This window comes from Ambystoma mexicanum, chromosome 4p, assembly GCF_040938575.1.
Source record: "Ambystoma mexicanum isolate Mex_15411 chromosome 4p, UKY_AmexF1_1, whole genome shotgun sequence".
In the NCBI taxonomy this organism is placed as follows: Eukaryota; Metazoa; Chordata; class Amphibia; order Caudata; family Ambystomatidae; genus Ambystoma; species Ambystoma mexicanum.
The window spans coordinates 50,756,187-50,774,047 of record NC_090927.1 but is presented as its reverse complement, the minus strand read 5'-3'; the positions used below and the strand labels follow the sequence as shown (position 1 = coordinate 50,774,047).

Genomic DNA, 17,861 nt, shown 5'->3' with positions numbered 1-17,861 from the left:
ACCAGTACAGGCCTTCTGGTTCGATCAAAGGTGAAAAGGGTTTCACAAGGCGACAGCAGTGTAGAGGAGCAGTCCTTCAGCGAGTCACCAGCGATTCCTCGGTTCAGCCTCTTGGTTGCAGGATACTTGGCCCCTGTATTCCTTTGTTCGTGAGAACTCAGGAGATCGACATGGTAGTGGTGTTTCCAGCCCCCTCTTATCCACGGTTCCCTTCGCGCCAAAACGGAGGGGACCCAATGGGAGATCCGCTCATCAACACTTCCACCATACGTGGACCTATCACGGACCACGGTGGTCCCAGTCATTCACACCATCCTAGACTCTCTGGCACCCAGGATGTGTATTGGGACCAGACATCCCAGCCCACATCCTGGAGGCACACACCAGGCATGTAGAAGCCCGCGAAAGCATCCGTGTTTCGCGGGAAAGTACATGCCCAAAGAAGGAAGGCCCCGGGTCGGCTCGACCTGGGGAAGGTGAAGGGAGCAAGACGGTCAGCGGACAGGACAAAGGAGCCTCGTGGTCTGGTCATTTTGGGAGCCAGGCCACCATTTTGGGTTAAGCGCGAGAAACGCGCTTAAAATGCCAAAAGGAGCTCAAAACACAAGAAACGATCGCTACCACCATTCCCGTCCGTGAATCACTTGCACCGATCAGTTACAATCCTAAAAGAGTATCTAGGGCCTGTAGAAGGCTAGAGACCCAAGAGAGCAGTAACATAGCTTACAGTGCCCTCTTGTGTCATGTTGCACGAAAGCCGCAACATGATAAGAGAAACTACGGAAAACAGCGTTTCCTGGTACTGACTGTCTTAAGGGCATGTCAGTTTCCCCGTAAGAATGGAGCGAAAGCCCAGAGGAGTGCGGCAGAAGGCTGCACTTCTCTGGCAAAGTCGAGAACAAGGTGAAAAACAACAGCAAAAAGTTTAGGGGTTGCCACATGGAAGGAAAATTACCTACAATTACGAAATCTTTCCTAACAAAAACCAAAGCCCACTCTACAGGCCTGAGAAGCTCACCATCTCCGGAGGCCAGGGCATTACTAGAAAACCAAAGCCCACTATACAGGCCTGAGAAACTCACCATCTCCGGAGGCCAGAGCATCACTAGAAAACCAAAACCCACTCTACAGGTTAGAAACTCACCATCTCTCGAGTCAAGAGCCTCAATAGAAAACCAAACCCCACTCTACAGGTTAGAAACTCACCATCTCTGGAGTCAAGAGCCTCACTAGAAAACCAAAACCCACTCTACAGGGGAGAGAACTCACTATCTCCAGAGGCCAGTTCATCACTAGTAAGCAAAGCTCACTCTAGAGGGGTGAGAAACTCATCATCTCCGGAGGCCAGAGCCTCAGTAGAAAACAAAAACCCACTCTAGAGGGATGAGAAACTCACCATCTCCAGAGGTCAGGGCATCACTACAAAACCAAAGCCCACTCTAGAGGGGTGAGAAACTCACCATCTCCGGGGGCCAGGGCATCACCAGAAGTCTCAGTATGGCTAGACTGAAAACAATGAATTGCAAGAAGGAAAACCACAAGACAACAGGCCTTTTCCTCCTATGGAAACAGTAACAAATGCATAAAGGGCATGCTCCTCCCTACTCTTGCTTATCACTCAAACCCTACTTCCCTCCCTCCAGAGATCCCCTCCTCCCCTACTCCGCACCCTACCTGTATCACCCTGGGTGCTTCCCCTATTCTCCACGGCCTTGCTTTCCAGCTAGTCTTGGGTTTTAGCAATCCCACACATTCATGCACACATACAAGTTCCTTCATCAAACACACAATCCTAGCCAGATGCATGATGCATTTCAACCCATCTGTTTTGCGTCCCGAACTCAATGGGGTTAGGTTAGCCCCCATGCTACAGTCGTGGAGGTTTGTAAGTGTTTTCCCAAATTTGCTGAGCAAGCGCAGTGACCAGGCCCGACCTAATTTAGGGGTTTTGGGTGGCTTTTCCTCCAAGACTATTTTTAAGATAATGGTCCCATTACGAGTTTGCTAGTATCCTGCGGTAGTACTGGCAGGATACCGGTAAACTGCTCTTACCGTCTTTGCCGCCCGATATGCGCTATCATGAGCAGCGGAGAGCCGGTAAGATCCCATTCCCATGGAGTTTGATAGGACTCCATGGGATAGAATTGCCACAATCACTGGTGCTGTTGATTCCGGCATTTATTCCGGACCAGGGAAGACGTAATGACCCCCAATGTGTTCAAACGGTGCCTCCAAATTACAATCTGTTCCGTGGAGTCCTGCATGAAAACATCCAACCGATACCAAGTTACCAATAGTGCATTGAAGCATTTTACAAAAAATGTTCATGATGCCCGGGACCTCAACATTTGCCACCTTTACCACTGTTCAGAATATTTTCACAATACCTGCTCCCATAATATATGCCAGTTTTGCAAATGTTTAGCACATTTTCATGATACCTGTTCCCCTAATATATGCCAGCTTTGCAACGGTTTAGCACATTTTCGTGATACCTGTTCCCGTAATATATGCCAGCTTTGCAACTGTTTAGCACATTTTCGTGATACCTGTTCCCGTAATATATGCCAGCTTTGCAAATGTTTAGCACATTTTCATGATACCTGTTCCCGTAATATATGCCAGCTTTGCAACTGTTTAGCACATTTTCATGATACCTGTTTCCGTAATATATGCCAGTTTTGCAACTGTTTAGCACATTTTCATGATACCTGTTTCCGTAATATATGCCAGTTTTGCAAATGTTTAGCACATTTTCATGATACCTGTTCCCATAATATATGTCAGTTTTGCAAATGTTTAGCACATTTTCATGGTACCTGTTCCCCTAATATATGCCAGCTTTGCAACTGTTTAGCACATTTTCATGATACCTGTTTCCGTAATATATGCCAGTTTTGCAAATGTTTAGCACATTTTCATGATACCTGTTCCCCTAATATATGCCACCTTTGCCACTGTTTGACATATTTTCATAATTCAAGTGCCCAAAATATATGCAACTATTGCCCAGTAAAATACTGTTTTATGCTGAAAGTGCCACACTAATATACTAGTCTTGCCCCGGTCAAAGGTTTCAATGGTCTGCACAGCGAGGGGGTGGCGCAGCAGTGCCCGATAGTGATGCAAAGACCCCACCAGCGTCCTTATCCATGAGCATTCTGTGTCTGCATGCAAGTGCAGGTGAGCTGCAGGAGAGGGTGGCCATGCAGCTCCACCACAGTGGATGCAACAGGTGGTAGGACACAGAATAACCAGCCCCTGCCAGGATGTTAAGATTGTGCAATAAGATAGCTCAGTGAGTTGAGCACTTGACTCACATACATGTGTTCATGCTGTATGGCACCGATTCATGTTGGGCTACTCCAGCCTTCCTAGACAAATACATTCCATGGCATGCAATTGGGTAATAATATCATGTATTATTAAAGCGCTTCGAAGTGGTAGGAATCTAGTGTGCATCGCCATCTATAAATATTCAGGTTCACAAAAGGGCTCCAACATTCACTCACTCAGACACTCCAACCCAGCAGCTGCACACTCACTCCATGGGAGCGAGGCAAAGGAAATACACTAGGTGCACACCCTAGGAGAGCCCACAATGCAGGGGGCCCCCACTGTTCAAGGGGCCACCTCAGGCCAAGGTCTCTGTGTGACTCTGAGGGTTGGGGAGAGGCTTTAGATCCACATTACCTCCTTCCTGGCCATCACCCGGTGGCTGCAGGCTCCCTCTGGGCACCAAGACTAGCAGGGCAAGTAGATGGAGCGTGAGGCACCTGAGAGCCATGCCTGCGACTGCCCTCCTGCCAGAGAGAGAGAACATGCCTGTTATAATGCGGCTGCGAGCCTGCCTCCTCCGCTGCCTATCAGGATAAGGGGTCAGTGAAGGGTCACAGATGGGAGAGTGGTGTCAGGTGTTTTCAATCCACAGATGGGAGCCTTATGAGAGGAGCATTGAGCACAAACACGGGAGAGCTGTGAAAGATATGAATACCCACAGACAGGAGAGAGGTGAGGAGAGCAGCCCTGACCACAGAGGAGAGAGGTGAGGGGAGCTGCCCTGCCCACAGAGGAGAGAGGTGAGGAGAGCTGCCCTAACCACATAGGAAAGAGGTGAGAGGAGATGTCCTACCCACAGACAGGAGAGAGGTGAGGAGAGCTGCCCTGCCCGAAGACAGGAGAGAGGTGAGGGGAGCAGCCCTGACCACAGAGGAGAGAGGTGAGGAGAGCTGTCCTGCCCACATACAGGAGAGAGGTGAGGAGAGCTGCCTGGCCTAAGAGGAGAGAGGTGAGGAGAGCTGCCCTGCCCGAAGACAGGAGAGAGGTGAGGGGATCAGCCCTTCCCACAGACAGGAGAGAGGTGAGGAGAGCTGTCTGGCCTAAGAGCAGAGAGGTCAGGGGAGATGTCCTACCAACAGACAGGAGAGAGGTGAGGAGAGCAGCCCTGACCACAGACAGGAGAGAGGTGAGGAGAGCTGCCCTGCCCACAGACAGGAGAGAGGTGAGGGGAGCTGCCTGGCCTAAGAGGAGAGAGGTGAGGGGAGCTTCCCTACCCACAGACAGGAGAGAGGTGAGGAGAGCTGCCCTGACCACAGAGGAGAGAGGTGAGGAGAGCTGCCCTAACCACATAGGAAAGAGGTGAGAGGAGATGTCCTACCCACAGACAGGAGAGAGGTGAGGAGAGCTGCCCTAACCGCATAGGAAAGAGGTGGGGGGAGCTGCCCTACCCACAGACAGGAGAGAGGTGAGGAGAGCTGCCCTGCCCGAAGACAGGAGAGAGGTGAGGGGAGCAGCCCTGACCACAGAGGAGAGAGGTGAGGAGAGCTGTCCTGCCCACAGACAGGAGAGAGGTGAGGAGAGCTGCCTGGCCTAAGAGGAGAGAGGTGAGGAGAGCTGCCCTGCCCGAAGACAGGAGAGAGGTGAGGGGAGCAGCCCTTCCCACAGACAGGAGAGAGGTGAGGAGAGCTGCCTGGCCTAAGAGGAGAGAGGTGAGGGGAGATGTCCTACCAACAGACAGGAGAGAGGTGAGGAGAGCAGCCCTGACCACAGACAGGAGAGAGGTGAGGAGAGCTGCCCTGCCCGAAGACATGAGAGAGGTGAGGGGAGCTGCCCTAACCACAGACAGGAGAGAGGTGAGGAGAGCTGCCCAGCCCACAGACAGGAGAGAGGTGAGGGGAGCTGCCCTACCCACAGAGGAGAGAGGTGAGGAGAGCTGCCCTACCCACAGAAAGGAGAAGGTGAGGAGAGCTGCCCAGCCCACAGACAGGAAAGAGGTGAGGGGAGCTGCCCTACCCACAGACAGGAGAGAGGTGAGGAGAGCTGCCCTACCCACAGATAGGAGAGAGGTGAGGAGAGCTGTTCTCTCCACAGACAAGAAGAGGTGAGGAGAGCTGCCCTACCCAGAGACTGGAGACAGGAAAGGAAAGCTTCCTAACCCACATACAAGAGAGAGGTGACAGAGACATGAGAGAGGTGAAGAGAGCTGCCCTACCAACATACAGGAGAGAGGTGAGGAGAGCTGCCCTGCCCACAGACAGGAGAGAGGTGAGGGGAGCTGCCTGGCCTAAGAGGAGAGAGGTGAGGGGAGCTTCCCTACCCACAGACAGGAGAGAGGTGAGGAGAGCTGCCCTGACCACAGAGGAGAGAGGTGAGGAGAGCTGCTCGGCCCACAGACAGGAGAGAAGTGAAGGGAGCTGCCCTAACCACAGACAGGAGAGAGGTGAGGAGAGCTGCCCAGCCAACAGACAGGAGAGAGGTGAGGAGAGCAGCCCTGCCCGCAGAGGAGAGAGGTGAGGGGAGGCGCCCTACCCACAGACAGGAGAGAGGTGAGGAGAGCAGCCCTGATCACAGAGGAGAGAGGTGAAGAGAGCTTCCCTGCCCACAGAGGTGAGAGGTGAGGAGAGCTGCCCTACCCACAGACAGGAGAGAGGTGTAGAGAGCTGCCCTGCCCACAGTCAGGAGAGAGGTGAGGGGAGCTTCCCTGCCCACAGAGGGAAGAGGTGAGGGGAGCTGCCCTACCCACAGACAGGAGAGAGGTGAGGGGAGTTGCCCTACCCACAGACAGGAGAGAGGTGAGGGGAGCTGTCCTACCAACAGACAGGAGAGAGGTAAGTAGAGCTGCCCTGCCCACAGAGGGAAGAGGTGAGGGGAGGCGCCCTACCCACAGACGGGAGAAAGGTGAGGAGAGCAGCCCTGCCCGCAGAGGAGAGAGGTGAGGGGAGGCGCCCTACCCACAGACAGGAGAGAGGTGAGGAGAGCAGCCCTGATCACAGAGGAGAGAGGTGAGGAGAGCTTCCCTGCCCACAGAGGTGAGAGGTGAGGAGAGCTGCCCTACCAACAGACAGGAGAGAGGTGAGGAGAGCTGCCATGCCCACAGACAGGAGAGAGGTGAGGGTAGCTTCCCTGCCCACAGAGGGAAAAGGTGAGGGGAGCTGCCCTACCCACAGACAGGAGAGAGGTGAGGGGAGTTGCCCTACCCACAGACAGGAGAGAGGTGAGGGGAGCTGTCCTACCAACAGACAAGAGAGAGGTAAGTAGAGCTGCCCTGCCCACAGAGGGAAGAGGTGAGGGGAGCTGCCCTTCCCACAGACAGGAGAGAGGTGAGGAGAGCTGCCCGGCCCACAGACAGGAGAGAGGTGAGGAGAGCTGCCCTGCTCCCAGAAGGAAGAGGTGAGGGGAGCTGCCCTTCCCACAGACAGGAGAGAGGTGAGGAGAGCTACCCGGCCAACAGAAAGGAGAGAGGTGAGGCGAGCAGACTGACCACAGAGGGAAGAAGTGAGGGGGGCTGCCCTGCCCACAGAGGAGAGGGGTGAGGAGAGCTGCCCGGCCTAAGAGGAGAGAGGTGAGGGGAGATGTCCTACCAACAGACAGGAGAGAGGTGAGGAGATCAGCCTGACCACAGAGGAGAGAGTTGCGGCAGCTTCCCTGACCACAGAGGAGAGAGGTGAGGGGAGCTGCCCGGCCTAAAAGGAGAGAGGTGAGGGGATCTTCCCTGCCCAAAGAGGAGAGAAGTGAGAGGAGGCACCCTACCCACAGATAGGCGAGAGGTGAGGAGAGCTGCCCTGCCCACAGAGGAGAGAGGTGAGGGGAGCTGCCCTGCCCACAGACAAGAGAGAGGTCAGGAGAGCAGCCCTACCCACAGACAGGAGAGAGGTGAGGAGAGCTGCCCTGCCCCGAGACAGGAGAGAGGTGAGGAGAGCTGCCCTGCCCTGAGACAGGAGAGAGGTGAGGAGAGCTGCCCTGCCCCGAGACAGGAGAGAGGTGAGGAGAGCAGCCCTTCCCACAGAGGAGAGAGGTGAGGGGAGCTTCCCTACCAACAGACAGGAGAGAGGTGTTGAGAGATGCCATGCCCACAGACAGGAGAGAGGTGAGGAAGGCTGGCATACCCATGACAGGAGAGAGGTGATGAGAGCTGCCCTGCCCACAGAGGAGAGACGTGAGGAGAGCTGCCCGGCCTAAGAGGAGAGAGGTGAGGGGAGCTTTCCTACCCACAGACAGGAGAGAGGTGAGGAGAGCTGCCCAGCCCACAGACAGGAGAGATGTGAGGAGAGCTGCCCTGTCCACAGACAGGAGAGAGGTGAGGAGAGCTGCCCTGTCCACAGACAGGAGAGAGGTGAGGAGAGCTGCCCTGCCCACTGACAGGAGAGAGGTGAGGAGACCTGCCCTGCCCACAGACAGGAGAGAGGTGAGGAGAGCTGCCCTGCCCACGGACAGGAGAGAGGTGAGGAGAGCTGCCCTGCCCACAGACAGGAGAGAGGTGAGGAGAGCTGCCCGGCCCACAGACAGGAGAGAGATGAGGGGAGCTGCCCTTCCCGGGAGGAGATGTGTGAGGGGAGCTGCCCTTCCCACAGATGGGAGAGAGGTGAGGAGAGCTGCCCTGCCCACAGACAGGAGAGAGGTGAGGGGAGCTGCCCTGCCTCAGAGGAGATGGGTGAGGGGAGCTGCCCTTCCCACAGACGGGAGAGAGGTGAGGGGAGCTGTCCTACCCACAGACAGGAGAGAGGTGAGGAGAGCTGCCCAGCCCACAGACAGGAGAGAGGTGAGGGGAGCTGCCCTACCCGAGACAGGAGAGAGGTGAGGAGAGCTGCCCTACCCACAGACAGGATTGAGGTGAGGAGAGCTGCTCTACCCACAGACAGGAGAGAGGTGAGGAGAGCTGTTCTACCCAGAGACAGGCGAGGGGTGATGAGAGGTGCCCTACCCACAGACAGGAGAGAGGCGAGGAGAGCTGCTCTACCCACAGACAGGAGAGAGGTGAGGAGAGCTGTCCTACCCAGAGACAGGCGAGGGGTGATGAGAGGTGCCCTATGCACAGACAGAAGAGAAGTGAGGAGAGCTGCCCTATGCAACGACAAGAGAGAGGTGAGGGGAGCTGCCCTACCAGCAGACAAGAGAGAGGTGAATAAAGCTGTCGTATGCAGAGACAGGAGAAAGTTGGGGAGAGCTTCCCTATGCACAAACAGGAGAGAGGCGAGAAGAGCTGATCTATGCAAAGACAGGAGAGAGGTGAAGAGAGCTGCCCTATGCACAGACAGGAGAGAGGTTAGGGGAGATGCCCTGCCCAGAGACAGGAGAAAGGAAAGGAGAGTGTCCTTACCCACAAACAAGTGAGGTGAGGAGAGCAGCTCTAAGCACAGGCAGGGGAAAGGCGAGGGTAGCTGCCCTACCCAGAGACAGGAAAGAAGAAAGGAGAGCTTCCCTACCTACATAGAGGGAAAAGGTGAGGAGAGCTGACCTAAGCCCAGACAGGAGAGAGGTGAGGATAGATATCCTATGCCCAGACAAGAGAGATGCGAGGGAAGCTGCCCTACCCAGAGACAGGCAAGGAGTGATGAGAGCGGCCTTACCCACAGACAGGAGAGAGTTCAGGAGAGCTGCCCTATGCAAAGACAGAGGAGAGGTGACGTGAGCTGCTCCATGCACAGAGGAAATGAGAGCTGCCCTAGCCAGAGAGAGGAGGGAGGTGAGGATAGCTTCCCTACCAACACACAGGAAAGAGGTGATGAGAGCTGCCCTATGCACAGACAGGAGAGAGGTGAGGAGAGCTGCCCTACCCTGAGACAGGAGAGAAGAAAGGAGAGCTTCCCTACCCACATAGAGGGGAAAGGTGAGGAGAGCTGCCCTATGCCCAGACAGGGGAGAGGGGAGGAGAGATATCCTATGCACAGATAAGAGAGAGGCGAGGGGAGCTGCCCTATTCGCAGACAGGAGAGAGGTGAGGAGACCTGCCCTGCCCACAGATAGGAGAGAGGTGAGGAGAGCTGCCCTGCCCACGGACAGGAGAGAGGTGAGGAGAGCTGCCCTGCCCACATTCAGGAGAGAGGTGAGGAGAGCTGCCCTGCCCACAGACAGGAGAGAGATGAGGAGAGCTGCCCTGCCCACAGACAGGAGAGAGGTGAGGGGAGCTGCCCTGCCCCAGAGGAAATGGGTGAGGGGAGCTGCCCTTCCCACAGACGGGAGAGAGGTGAGGGGAGCTGTCCTACCCACAGACAGGAGAGAGGTGAGGAGAGCTGCCCAGCCCACAGACAGGAGAGAGGTGAGGGGAGCTGCCCTACCCGAGACAGGAGAGAGGTGAGGAGAGCTGCCCTACCCACAGACAGGAGAGAGGTGAGGAGAGCTGCTCTACCCACAGACAGGAGAGAGGTGAGGAGAGCTGTCCTACCCAGAGACAGGCGAGTGTGATGAGAGGTGCCCTATGCAACGACAAGAGAGAGGTGAGGGGAGCTGCCCTACCAGCAGACAAGAGAGAGGTGAAGAAAGCTGTCCTATGCAGAGACAGGAGAAAGTTGAGGAGAGCTTCCCTATGCACAGACAGGAGAGAGGCGAGGAGAGCTGCCCTATGCAAAGACAGGAGAGAGGTGAAGAGAGCTGCCCTATGCACAGACAGGAGAGAGGTTAGGGGAGATGCCCTGCCCAGAGACAGGAGAAAGGAAAGGAGAGTGTCCTTACCCACAAACAAGTGAGGTGAGGAGAGCAGCTCTAAGCACAGGCAGGGGAAAGGCGAGGGTAGCTGCCCTACCCAGAGACAGGAGAGAAGAAAGGAGAGCTTCCCTACCTACATAGAGGGGAAAGGTGAGGAGAGCTGCCCTAGGCCCAGACAGGAGAGAGGTGAGGATAGATATCCTATGCCCAGAGAAGAGAGATGTGAGGGAAGCCGCCCTACCCAGAGACAGGCAAGGAGTGATGAGAGCGGCCTTACCCACAGACAGGAGAGAGCTGAGGAGAGCTGCCCTATGCAAAGACAGAGGAGAGGTGACGTGAGCTGCTCCATGCACAGAGACAGGAGAGAAGAAAGGAGAGCTTCCCTACCCACATAGAGGGGAAAGGTGAGGAGAGCTGCCCTATGCTCAGACAGGGGAGAGGGGAGGAGAGATATCCTATGCACAGATAAGAGAGAGGCGAGGGGAGCTGCCCTATGCGCAGACAGGAGAGAGGTGAGGAGAGCTGCCCTACCCAGAGACAGGAGAGAAGAAAGGAGAGCTTCCCTACCCACATAGAGGGGAAAGGTGAGGAGAGCTGCCCTATGCCCAGACAGGGGGAGGGGAGGAGAGATATCCTATGCACAGACAGGAGAGAGGCGAGGGGAGCTGCCCTATGCACAGACAGGAGAGAGGTGAGGAGAGCTGCCCTATGATAAGACAAGATAGAGGTGAGGGTAGCTGCCCTATGCACAGACAGGAGAGAGGTGAGGAGAGACAGACAAGAGAGAGGTGAGGGGAGCAGCCCTATCCACATGCAGGAGAGAGGTGACAAGAGCTTCCCTATGCAAAGACAGAGAGGATGAGAGCTGCCCTACCCAGAGACTGAAGAGAGGTGAGAGCTGCCCTATGCACAGACAGTAGAGAGGTGGTGAGCGCTGCCCTATGCACAGAGAAGATGAGAGCTGCCCTACCCAGACAAGAGAGAGGTGAAGAGATCTGCCCTATGCACAGACAGGAGAAAGGTTAGGTGAGCTGACATATGCACAGACAGAAGAGGGCTACCCTACCCACGGAAAGGAGAGATGTAAGGAGAGCTTTCCTATGCACAGAGTAGAGAGAGTTGAGGGCCGTCCCATGCACACACGGGAGACCGGTGACGAGAGCTGCCCTATGCACAGAAGGGGGTGCAGTGAGGAGAGCTGCTCTATGCGCAGACAAGAGAGGGGTGAGAGGAGCTTTCCTATGCACAGACTGGTGAGAGTTGAGGAGAGCTTCCCATGAATACACAGGAGCGAGGAGAGGAGAGCTGCCCTATGCACAGACAAGAGATAGAGAGAGGTGAGGAGAGCTGTTGTATGCACAGATATGAGAGAGGTGAGGAGACCTGCCCTACCCAGAGACAGGGGAGAAGAAAGGTGAGCTTCCCTACCCACATAGAGGAGGCAGGTGAGGAGAACTGCTCTATGCCCAGACAGGAGAGAGGTGAGGTGAGATATCCTATGCACAGACAAGAGAGAGGTAAGGGGAGCTGCCCTACCCAGAGAGAGGCGAGGAGTGATGAGAGCAGCCTTACCCACAGACACGAGAGAGGTGAGGGCAGCTGCCCTTTGCACAGACAGGAGAGAGGTGAGGAAGGCTGGCATACCCACAGACAAGAGGGAGGTGAGAACCGCACTACCCACAGAAAAGAGAGAGGTGAGGCGAACTGCCCTATGTACAGACAAGAGATAGAGAGAGGTGAGGAGAGCTGTTGTATGCACAGATATGAGAGAGGTGAGGAGACCTGCCCTACCCAGAGACAGGGGAGAAGAAAGGTGAGCCTCCCTACCCACATAGAGGAGGCAGGTGAGGAGAGCTGCTCTATGCCCAGACAGGAGAGAGGTGAGGTGAGATATCCTATGCACAGACAAGAGAGGGGTAAGAGGAGCTTCCCTACCCACAGACAGGCAAGGGGTGATGAGAGGTGCTCTACCCATAGACAAGAGAGAGGTGAGCTGCCCTAAGCACAGACAGGAGAGAGGTGAGAAGAGCTGCCCTATGCACAGACAAGAGATAGAGAGAGGTGAGGAGAGCTGTTGTATGCACAGATATGAGAGAGGTGAGGAGACCTGCCCTACCCAGAGACAGGGGAGAAGAAAGGTGAGCTTCCCTACCCACATAGAGGAGGCAGGTGAGGAGAGCTGCTCTATGCCCAGACAGGAGAGAGGTGAGGTGAGATATCCTATGCACAGACAAGAGAGAGGTAAGGGGAGCTGCCCTCCCCAGAGAGAGGCGAGGAGTGATGAGAGCAGCCTTACCCACAGACACAAGAGAGGTGACAAGAGCTGCCCTTTGCACAGACGGGAGAGAGGTGAGGAAGGCTGGCATACCCACAGACAAGAGGGACGTGAGAACCGCACTACCCACAGAAAAGAGAGAGGTGAGGCGAGCTGCCCTATGCACAGAGGAGATGAGAGCTGTCCTAGCCAGACAAAGAAGGGAGATGAGGAGAGCTTACCTATGCACAGACATGAGAGAGGTGATGGGAGCTGCACTATGCACGGACAAGAGAGAAGTGAGAAAGCGGGCATACCAGAGACATGAGGGAGGTGAGAACTGCCCTATGCACAGACAGGAGACAGGTGAGGTGAGATATCCTATCCACAGTCAAGAGAGGGGTGAAGAGATCTGCCCTATGCACAGCCCGGTGAGAGGTGAGGAGAGCTGCCCTACACAGACAGAAGGTGAGGAGAGCTGCCCTCTGCACAGACAGGAGAGAGGTGAGGGGAGCTGCCCTACCCAGAGATAAGTGAGGGGTGATGAGAGCTGCCTTACCCACAGACAAGACGGAGGTGAGAACTGCCCTACCAACAGACAGGAGAGAGGTGAGGAGAGCTGCCCTACACAGACAGAAGGTGAGGAGAGCTGCCCTCTGCACAGACAGGAGAGAAGTGAGGAGAGCCGCCCTATGCACAGACAGGATAGAGGTGAGGAGAGCCGCCCTATGCACAGACAGGAGAGAGGTGAGGGGAGGTGCCCTATACACAGAAAAGCGAGAGGAGCTGCCCTACCCAGAGATAGGTGAGGGGTGATCAGAGCTGCCTTACCCACAGACAAGAGGGAGGTGAGAACTGCTCTACCCACAGACAGGAGAGAGGTGAGGAGAGCTGCCCTACACTGACAGAAGGTGAGGAGAGCTATCGTATGAACAGACAGGAGAGAAGTGAAGTGAGCGGCCCCATGCACAAACAGAGAAGATGAAAGCTACTCTATCCAGAGATAGGAGAGAGGTGAGGAGAGCTGCCCCATGCCCAGACAGCAGAGAGGTGAGGAGAGATAGCCTATGCACAGACAAGAGAGAGTTGAGGGAGCTGCCCTACCCAGAGACAGGAGAGAGGTGTAGAGAGCTGCCCTATGTACAGACAGGAGAAAGGTGAGGAAGACTGGAATACCACAGACATGAGGGAAGTGAGAAATGCCCTATGCACAGACAGGAGAAAGGTGAGGACAACTGCCCTATGCACAGACAAGAGAAGGTCAGGAGAGATGCCCTAAGCACAGACAGGAGAGAGGTGAGGGGAGATGCCCTGCCCAGAGACAGGAGAGAGGAAAGGAACGCTTCCTTACGCACATACAAGAGAGAGGTGAGGAGAGCTTCCCTATGCACAGATAGTACAGAAGTGATGAGAGCTGCCCTATGCACAGATGAGATGAGAGCTGCCCTACGTGCAGACAAGAGAGAGGTGAGTAGAGCTGCCCTACCCAGAGACAGGTGAGGGATGAGGAGAGCCATCCTGTGCACAGACAGGAGAGAAGTGAGGACAGCTGCCCTATGCACAGACAGGAGAGAGGTCAGGAGAGATATCCTATGCACAGACAGGAGAGAGGTGAAGAGAGCTGCCCTATGCAGACAGGAGAGAGGGGAGGAAGGCTGGCATACCCACAGACAAGAGGGAGAAGAGAACTGCCCTACCAACAGACAAGCTAGAGGTGAGGAGAGCTGCCCTATGCACAGACAGGAGAGAAGTGAGGAGAGCTGCCCCATGCCCAGGCAGGAGAGTGGTGAGGTGAGCTGCCCTATGCACACACAGGAGAGAGGTGAGGAAAGCTGCACTACCCAGAGAGAGGAAAGGAGAGCTTCCCTACCCACATACAAGAGAGAGGTGAGGAGAGCTGCCCTACCCAGAGACAGGAGAGAGGTGTAGAGAGCTGCCCTATGCACAGGCAAGAGGATGGCAAGGGGAGCTGCCCTTTCCACATACATTACAGAGGTGAGAGCTTCTCTATGCACAGACAGAAGGGAGGTGAAGGGAGCTTCCCTATGCACAGATAGTACAGAAGTGATGAGAGCTGCCCTATGCACAGATGAGATGAGAGCTGCCCTACGTGCAGACAAGAGAGAGGTGAGTAGAGCTGCCCTACCCAGAGACAGGTGAGGGGTGAGGAGAGCCATCCTATGCACAGACAGGAGAGAGGGGAGGACAGCTGCCCTATGCACAGACAGGAGAGAGGTCAGGAGAGATATCCTATGCACAGACAGGAGAGAGGTGAAGAGAGCTGCCCTATGCAGACAGGAGAGAGGGGAGGAAGGCTGGCATACCCACAGACAAGAGGGATGAGAGAACTGCCCTACCAACAGACAAGCTAGAGTTGAGGGGAGCACCCTTTGCACAAACAGGAGAGAGGTGAGCCGAGCTGCCCTATGCACAGACAGGAGAGAGGTGAGGGGAGATGCCCTGCCCAGACACAGGAGAGAGGAAAGGAGAGCTTCCTTACTCACATACAAGACAGTGGTGAGGAGAGCTGCCCTATGCACAGACAGGAGAGAGGTGAGGAGAGCTGCCCTATGCACACACAGGAGAGAGGTGAGGAAAGCTGCACTACCCAGAGAGAGGAAAGGAGAGCTTCCCTACCCACATACAAGAGAGAGGTGAGGAGAGCTGCCTTACTCACGGACAGGAGAGAGGTGAGACGGGTGCCTTTCTCACAGATAAGAGCAAGATGAGGAGAGCTGTCCTACACAGCACACGGTCCCAGCCTGTGCCTGACCCTCTGAGCACTTTTAAACAGTCACTGTTTACAGTGGGCTGGACATTACTGGAAAGGGACAGTTCACAGTCTGGAGTTTAACCCAACCAGTTAATGAATAGGCCAAAGTCAATATATGCTGCAGAATTTAGGTGCAAAGCAGGAAATCCATGTTTTGAAAAACGTGGACTAGATGTGAAGGTGAAAGTGGACTTTCTGAATGGAGGCCCTGTTGCAGGTGATTGTGGGGGAGGGGCTCTCAGGGGGGGACACCATTTGGCCGTGATTGACCTTCTCGTACCCGTGCATTATATTCCTCATGGAATCCACTCTGCAGCTTTGGGAACCAACATTCTACTGCACTTGGACCTTCAACTCTCTCTTCCTAAATGTCTTCCTTCTCGAACTCTTCGCTCATCCACCTCCAACTCCCTCAGGGTCAGTCGCTCTCCAAGCAACAGGTTGGTGGTAGATCTCTTTCTTCGCTGGGGCCTCCCTCTGGAACAGCCTCCCTGCCCCCCTGAAACTTGAGGAGGACCATCTCTAGTTCCGGAAGCCCCTCAAATGCTTCCTCTTTTCTTCTGCTTTTTCTCCTCCTCCCCCCTGCAGATTTCCTGGCTGATACTGAGACTGCACTGGTTACCTGGCCCCTTCTGGTCTCAGGCCCAGGTCACCTCCCCCACCAGTTGGCCACCTGCACTGCCTCCCTGGCAACCCCCGCACTTGGGGACTGTTTATCTGTATCCCTACAGTCCCTCTTCCAGCACTTGACACCTGACGTTTGCACTTACCCTTTGCACTTGCCAGCAGCTGGCCAGGCCATATTTTGTATTATTGTTTTATTTATTCAATGTATCTCATGTACTGCACTGTCCCCTCTTCCCCCCCGCACTTTTCTCCTTCCCCCTTCCCATGCACTTACGCGATCTGAATGACACCTGGCCTAGTAGGATCGTTGTCTATGTCTTCCCTCTGTTCCCCCTCCCTTGCCTGGTCGCGCCTTGAAACACTTGTGTAGAGGCGCGTTATAAATGCCATATCATATCATATCATATCAGTCACAGGGTTTTTTGAGCCATCCAGGCTTTTTTCCCTATCTCGGTTGTTGCGGGGGAGGAGCCCCTGGCGTAGACAGTTTCAGAGTCTGGCATAGTGGCTTCCCCTCGTGGCAGACCATACCTTTTCAAGGAAAGGAGAACCCCCCCCGAAGGAGAACCCAGGCAATCCCACAAAGAATCCCTCTCCTCTATCGTCCATCAAAGGTTCACACCTGGCAATATATCGCTCTAGTGCCCCTTAGGGCCTGGTCTGTGCTATATACAAACTTTAAAATAAACACATTTCATATCCAATCCCTAGTCTTTGATTGCAGTCTTAGCTTTTAGGAGAGGCGCTCCATTCAGAAAGGCAAGCTCGCGTGCTGTGCTATTAACTTTAGGAACGTGAATGTCTCCAGTTTAAGCTGCCTCCTTTCCTGCAGCCCAAGTGGGACAGGCATGGCCAGACACGGGTCCAGAGCTTGCCTTGCCTGGCACCCCAAGCTACATCTTACTGACGATGCCCAAAGTAACCAAATGTCCAATAGAGAAATAGATTCCGTTGTGCTTGTGACATCCGGAATGGGGCCCACTGGTGATGCCCAATGAGGCTGCAACATGTCTGGGGTTGCCTGTGGTCTTGTGCAGAAGGATTGTGACTCAGCAGGTGGGCTCCCTTTGGGGAAGGACCAGGCCTGAATGGCTTGTGGTCTTCTCCTTCATGTAATGGCTTAGCAGGCTGGCACACTATGGTCTGCAGGGTAACCCAGAGAGATGCCATCAGCCGGCCTGAATCATTGAGACCCTCACAGCCATCTCCCTTCAATGATGGTTGGCTAGTGACCTGTTCTGTGGTCAGGCAGCTTCTCTGTTTCTTGCTTCCATTCTCAATATCTTCAATGTGGGCAGTCGGGCACTGCCTGCTGCCACCCTCCAACATATTCCCCATTCCTCTGTAGCTTATTTTGTTTGAATAACTGGGGCCAGACCAAACGCTTCTTACTGCGGCACAACAAGGCTGCGGCTTCCTATCACATATCTACATCCATAAACACACATTCATTTTAATAACACAGACAGCTCTTTCTGTTCTTATCAACTTTTTGGGAAGCATTTTAGGGTCTCAATCCCCAAACCTCCCGGAGCCTCCCGCTCAGGGCGAAACACATTGGCAGCCACCGCTGTTGGGCTGCGGGGAGCGCTGTTATGCTTTCCTTTCCACCAGCCAAGGCTGGAAATTGACGACCAAGCTGTGGGGGGTGCTCCCTTTAGCCAACCTTTCTGGCCCCGCCGTGCTGGGCTAACAGGGGGCTATTTACTCCTGGTCACCGTGCCTCTGTCAGGAGGTAGGGTAAAAAAAAAAATGGGCTCTTTGCTGCCCCATCAATGTAAAAATGTGCTTTCTATTCACAACCTCACTCTCTTTAAGTGTCTTCTAAATTCAATAAAATGTGGCAATGTTCCCTTGCACATTTCTTTCTTTCCTGCACCCCTCAGCTATAGTTTCTCAATGCACCTCATTGCATCTTCCATAATCCAGGTCCCGCTCCCCGAACATTCCTAAGATTCCCACTCACGACGAGTTTGGCTATGGGAAGAACTGTGACTTCCTTAATTTTGCCAGCTGGGGCTGGAAGCTGAAAACGGGGATGCCCTCTTTAGAGACATTTCTGCCCCCGCTGTGCCAGGCTATCCAAGGGGCTGATCATTCATGGATATTTCTCACCGCCCCCGCTGTGCCAGGCGATTTAAGGGGCTCATCATTCATGGTTATTTCTCACTGCCCTCGCTGTGCCAGGCTATACAAGGGGCTGATCACTCATGGTTATTCCTCACTGCCCCCGCTGTGCCAGGCTATCCAAGGGACTGATCATTCATGGTTATTTCCTCTCCGCCC

At 54.6% G+C, this 17,861-nt stretch overlaps 1 protein-coding gene across 2 annotated transcripts in view; it reads right to left on the bottom strand.

Moving 5' to 3' along the window:
* Positions 1-14,934, bottom strand: part of LOC138452975 (uncharacterized) — a 449,238-nt gene extending 434,304 nt beyond the window's left edge. The window contains exons 1-2 of one of the 2 annotated variants that reach the window (XM_069605345.1): positions 14,849-14,934; positions 3,694-3,803 (exon numbers count right to left, since the gene is read on the bottom strand). In XM_069605345.1, coding sequence (XP_069461446.1) covers positions 3,694-3,787 — 94 coding nt within the window. In that variant the 5' untranslated portion in view covers positions 3,788-3,803; positions 14,849-14,934. The remainder of the gene's footprint in view (positions 1-3,693; positions 3,804-14,848) is intronic. The other variant, XM_069605344.1, reaches the window with a different exon arrangement.
* Between the last annotated feature and the right edge of the window lie 2,927 nt (positions 14,935-17,861).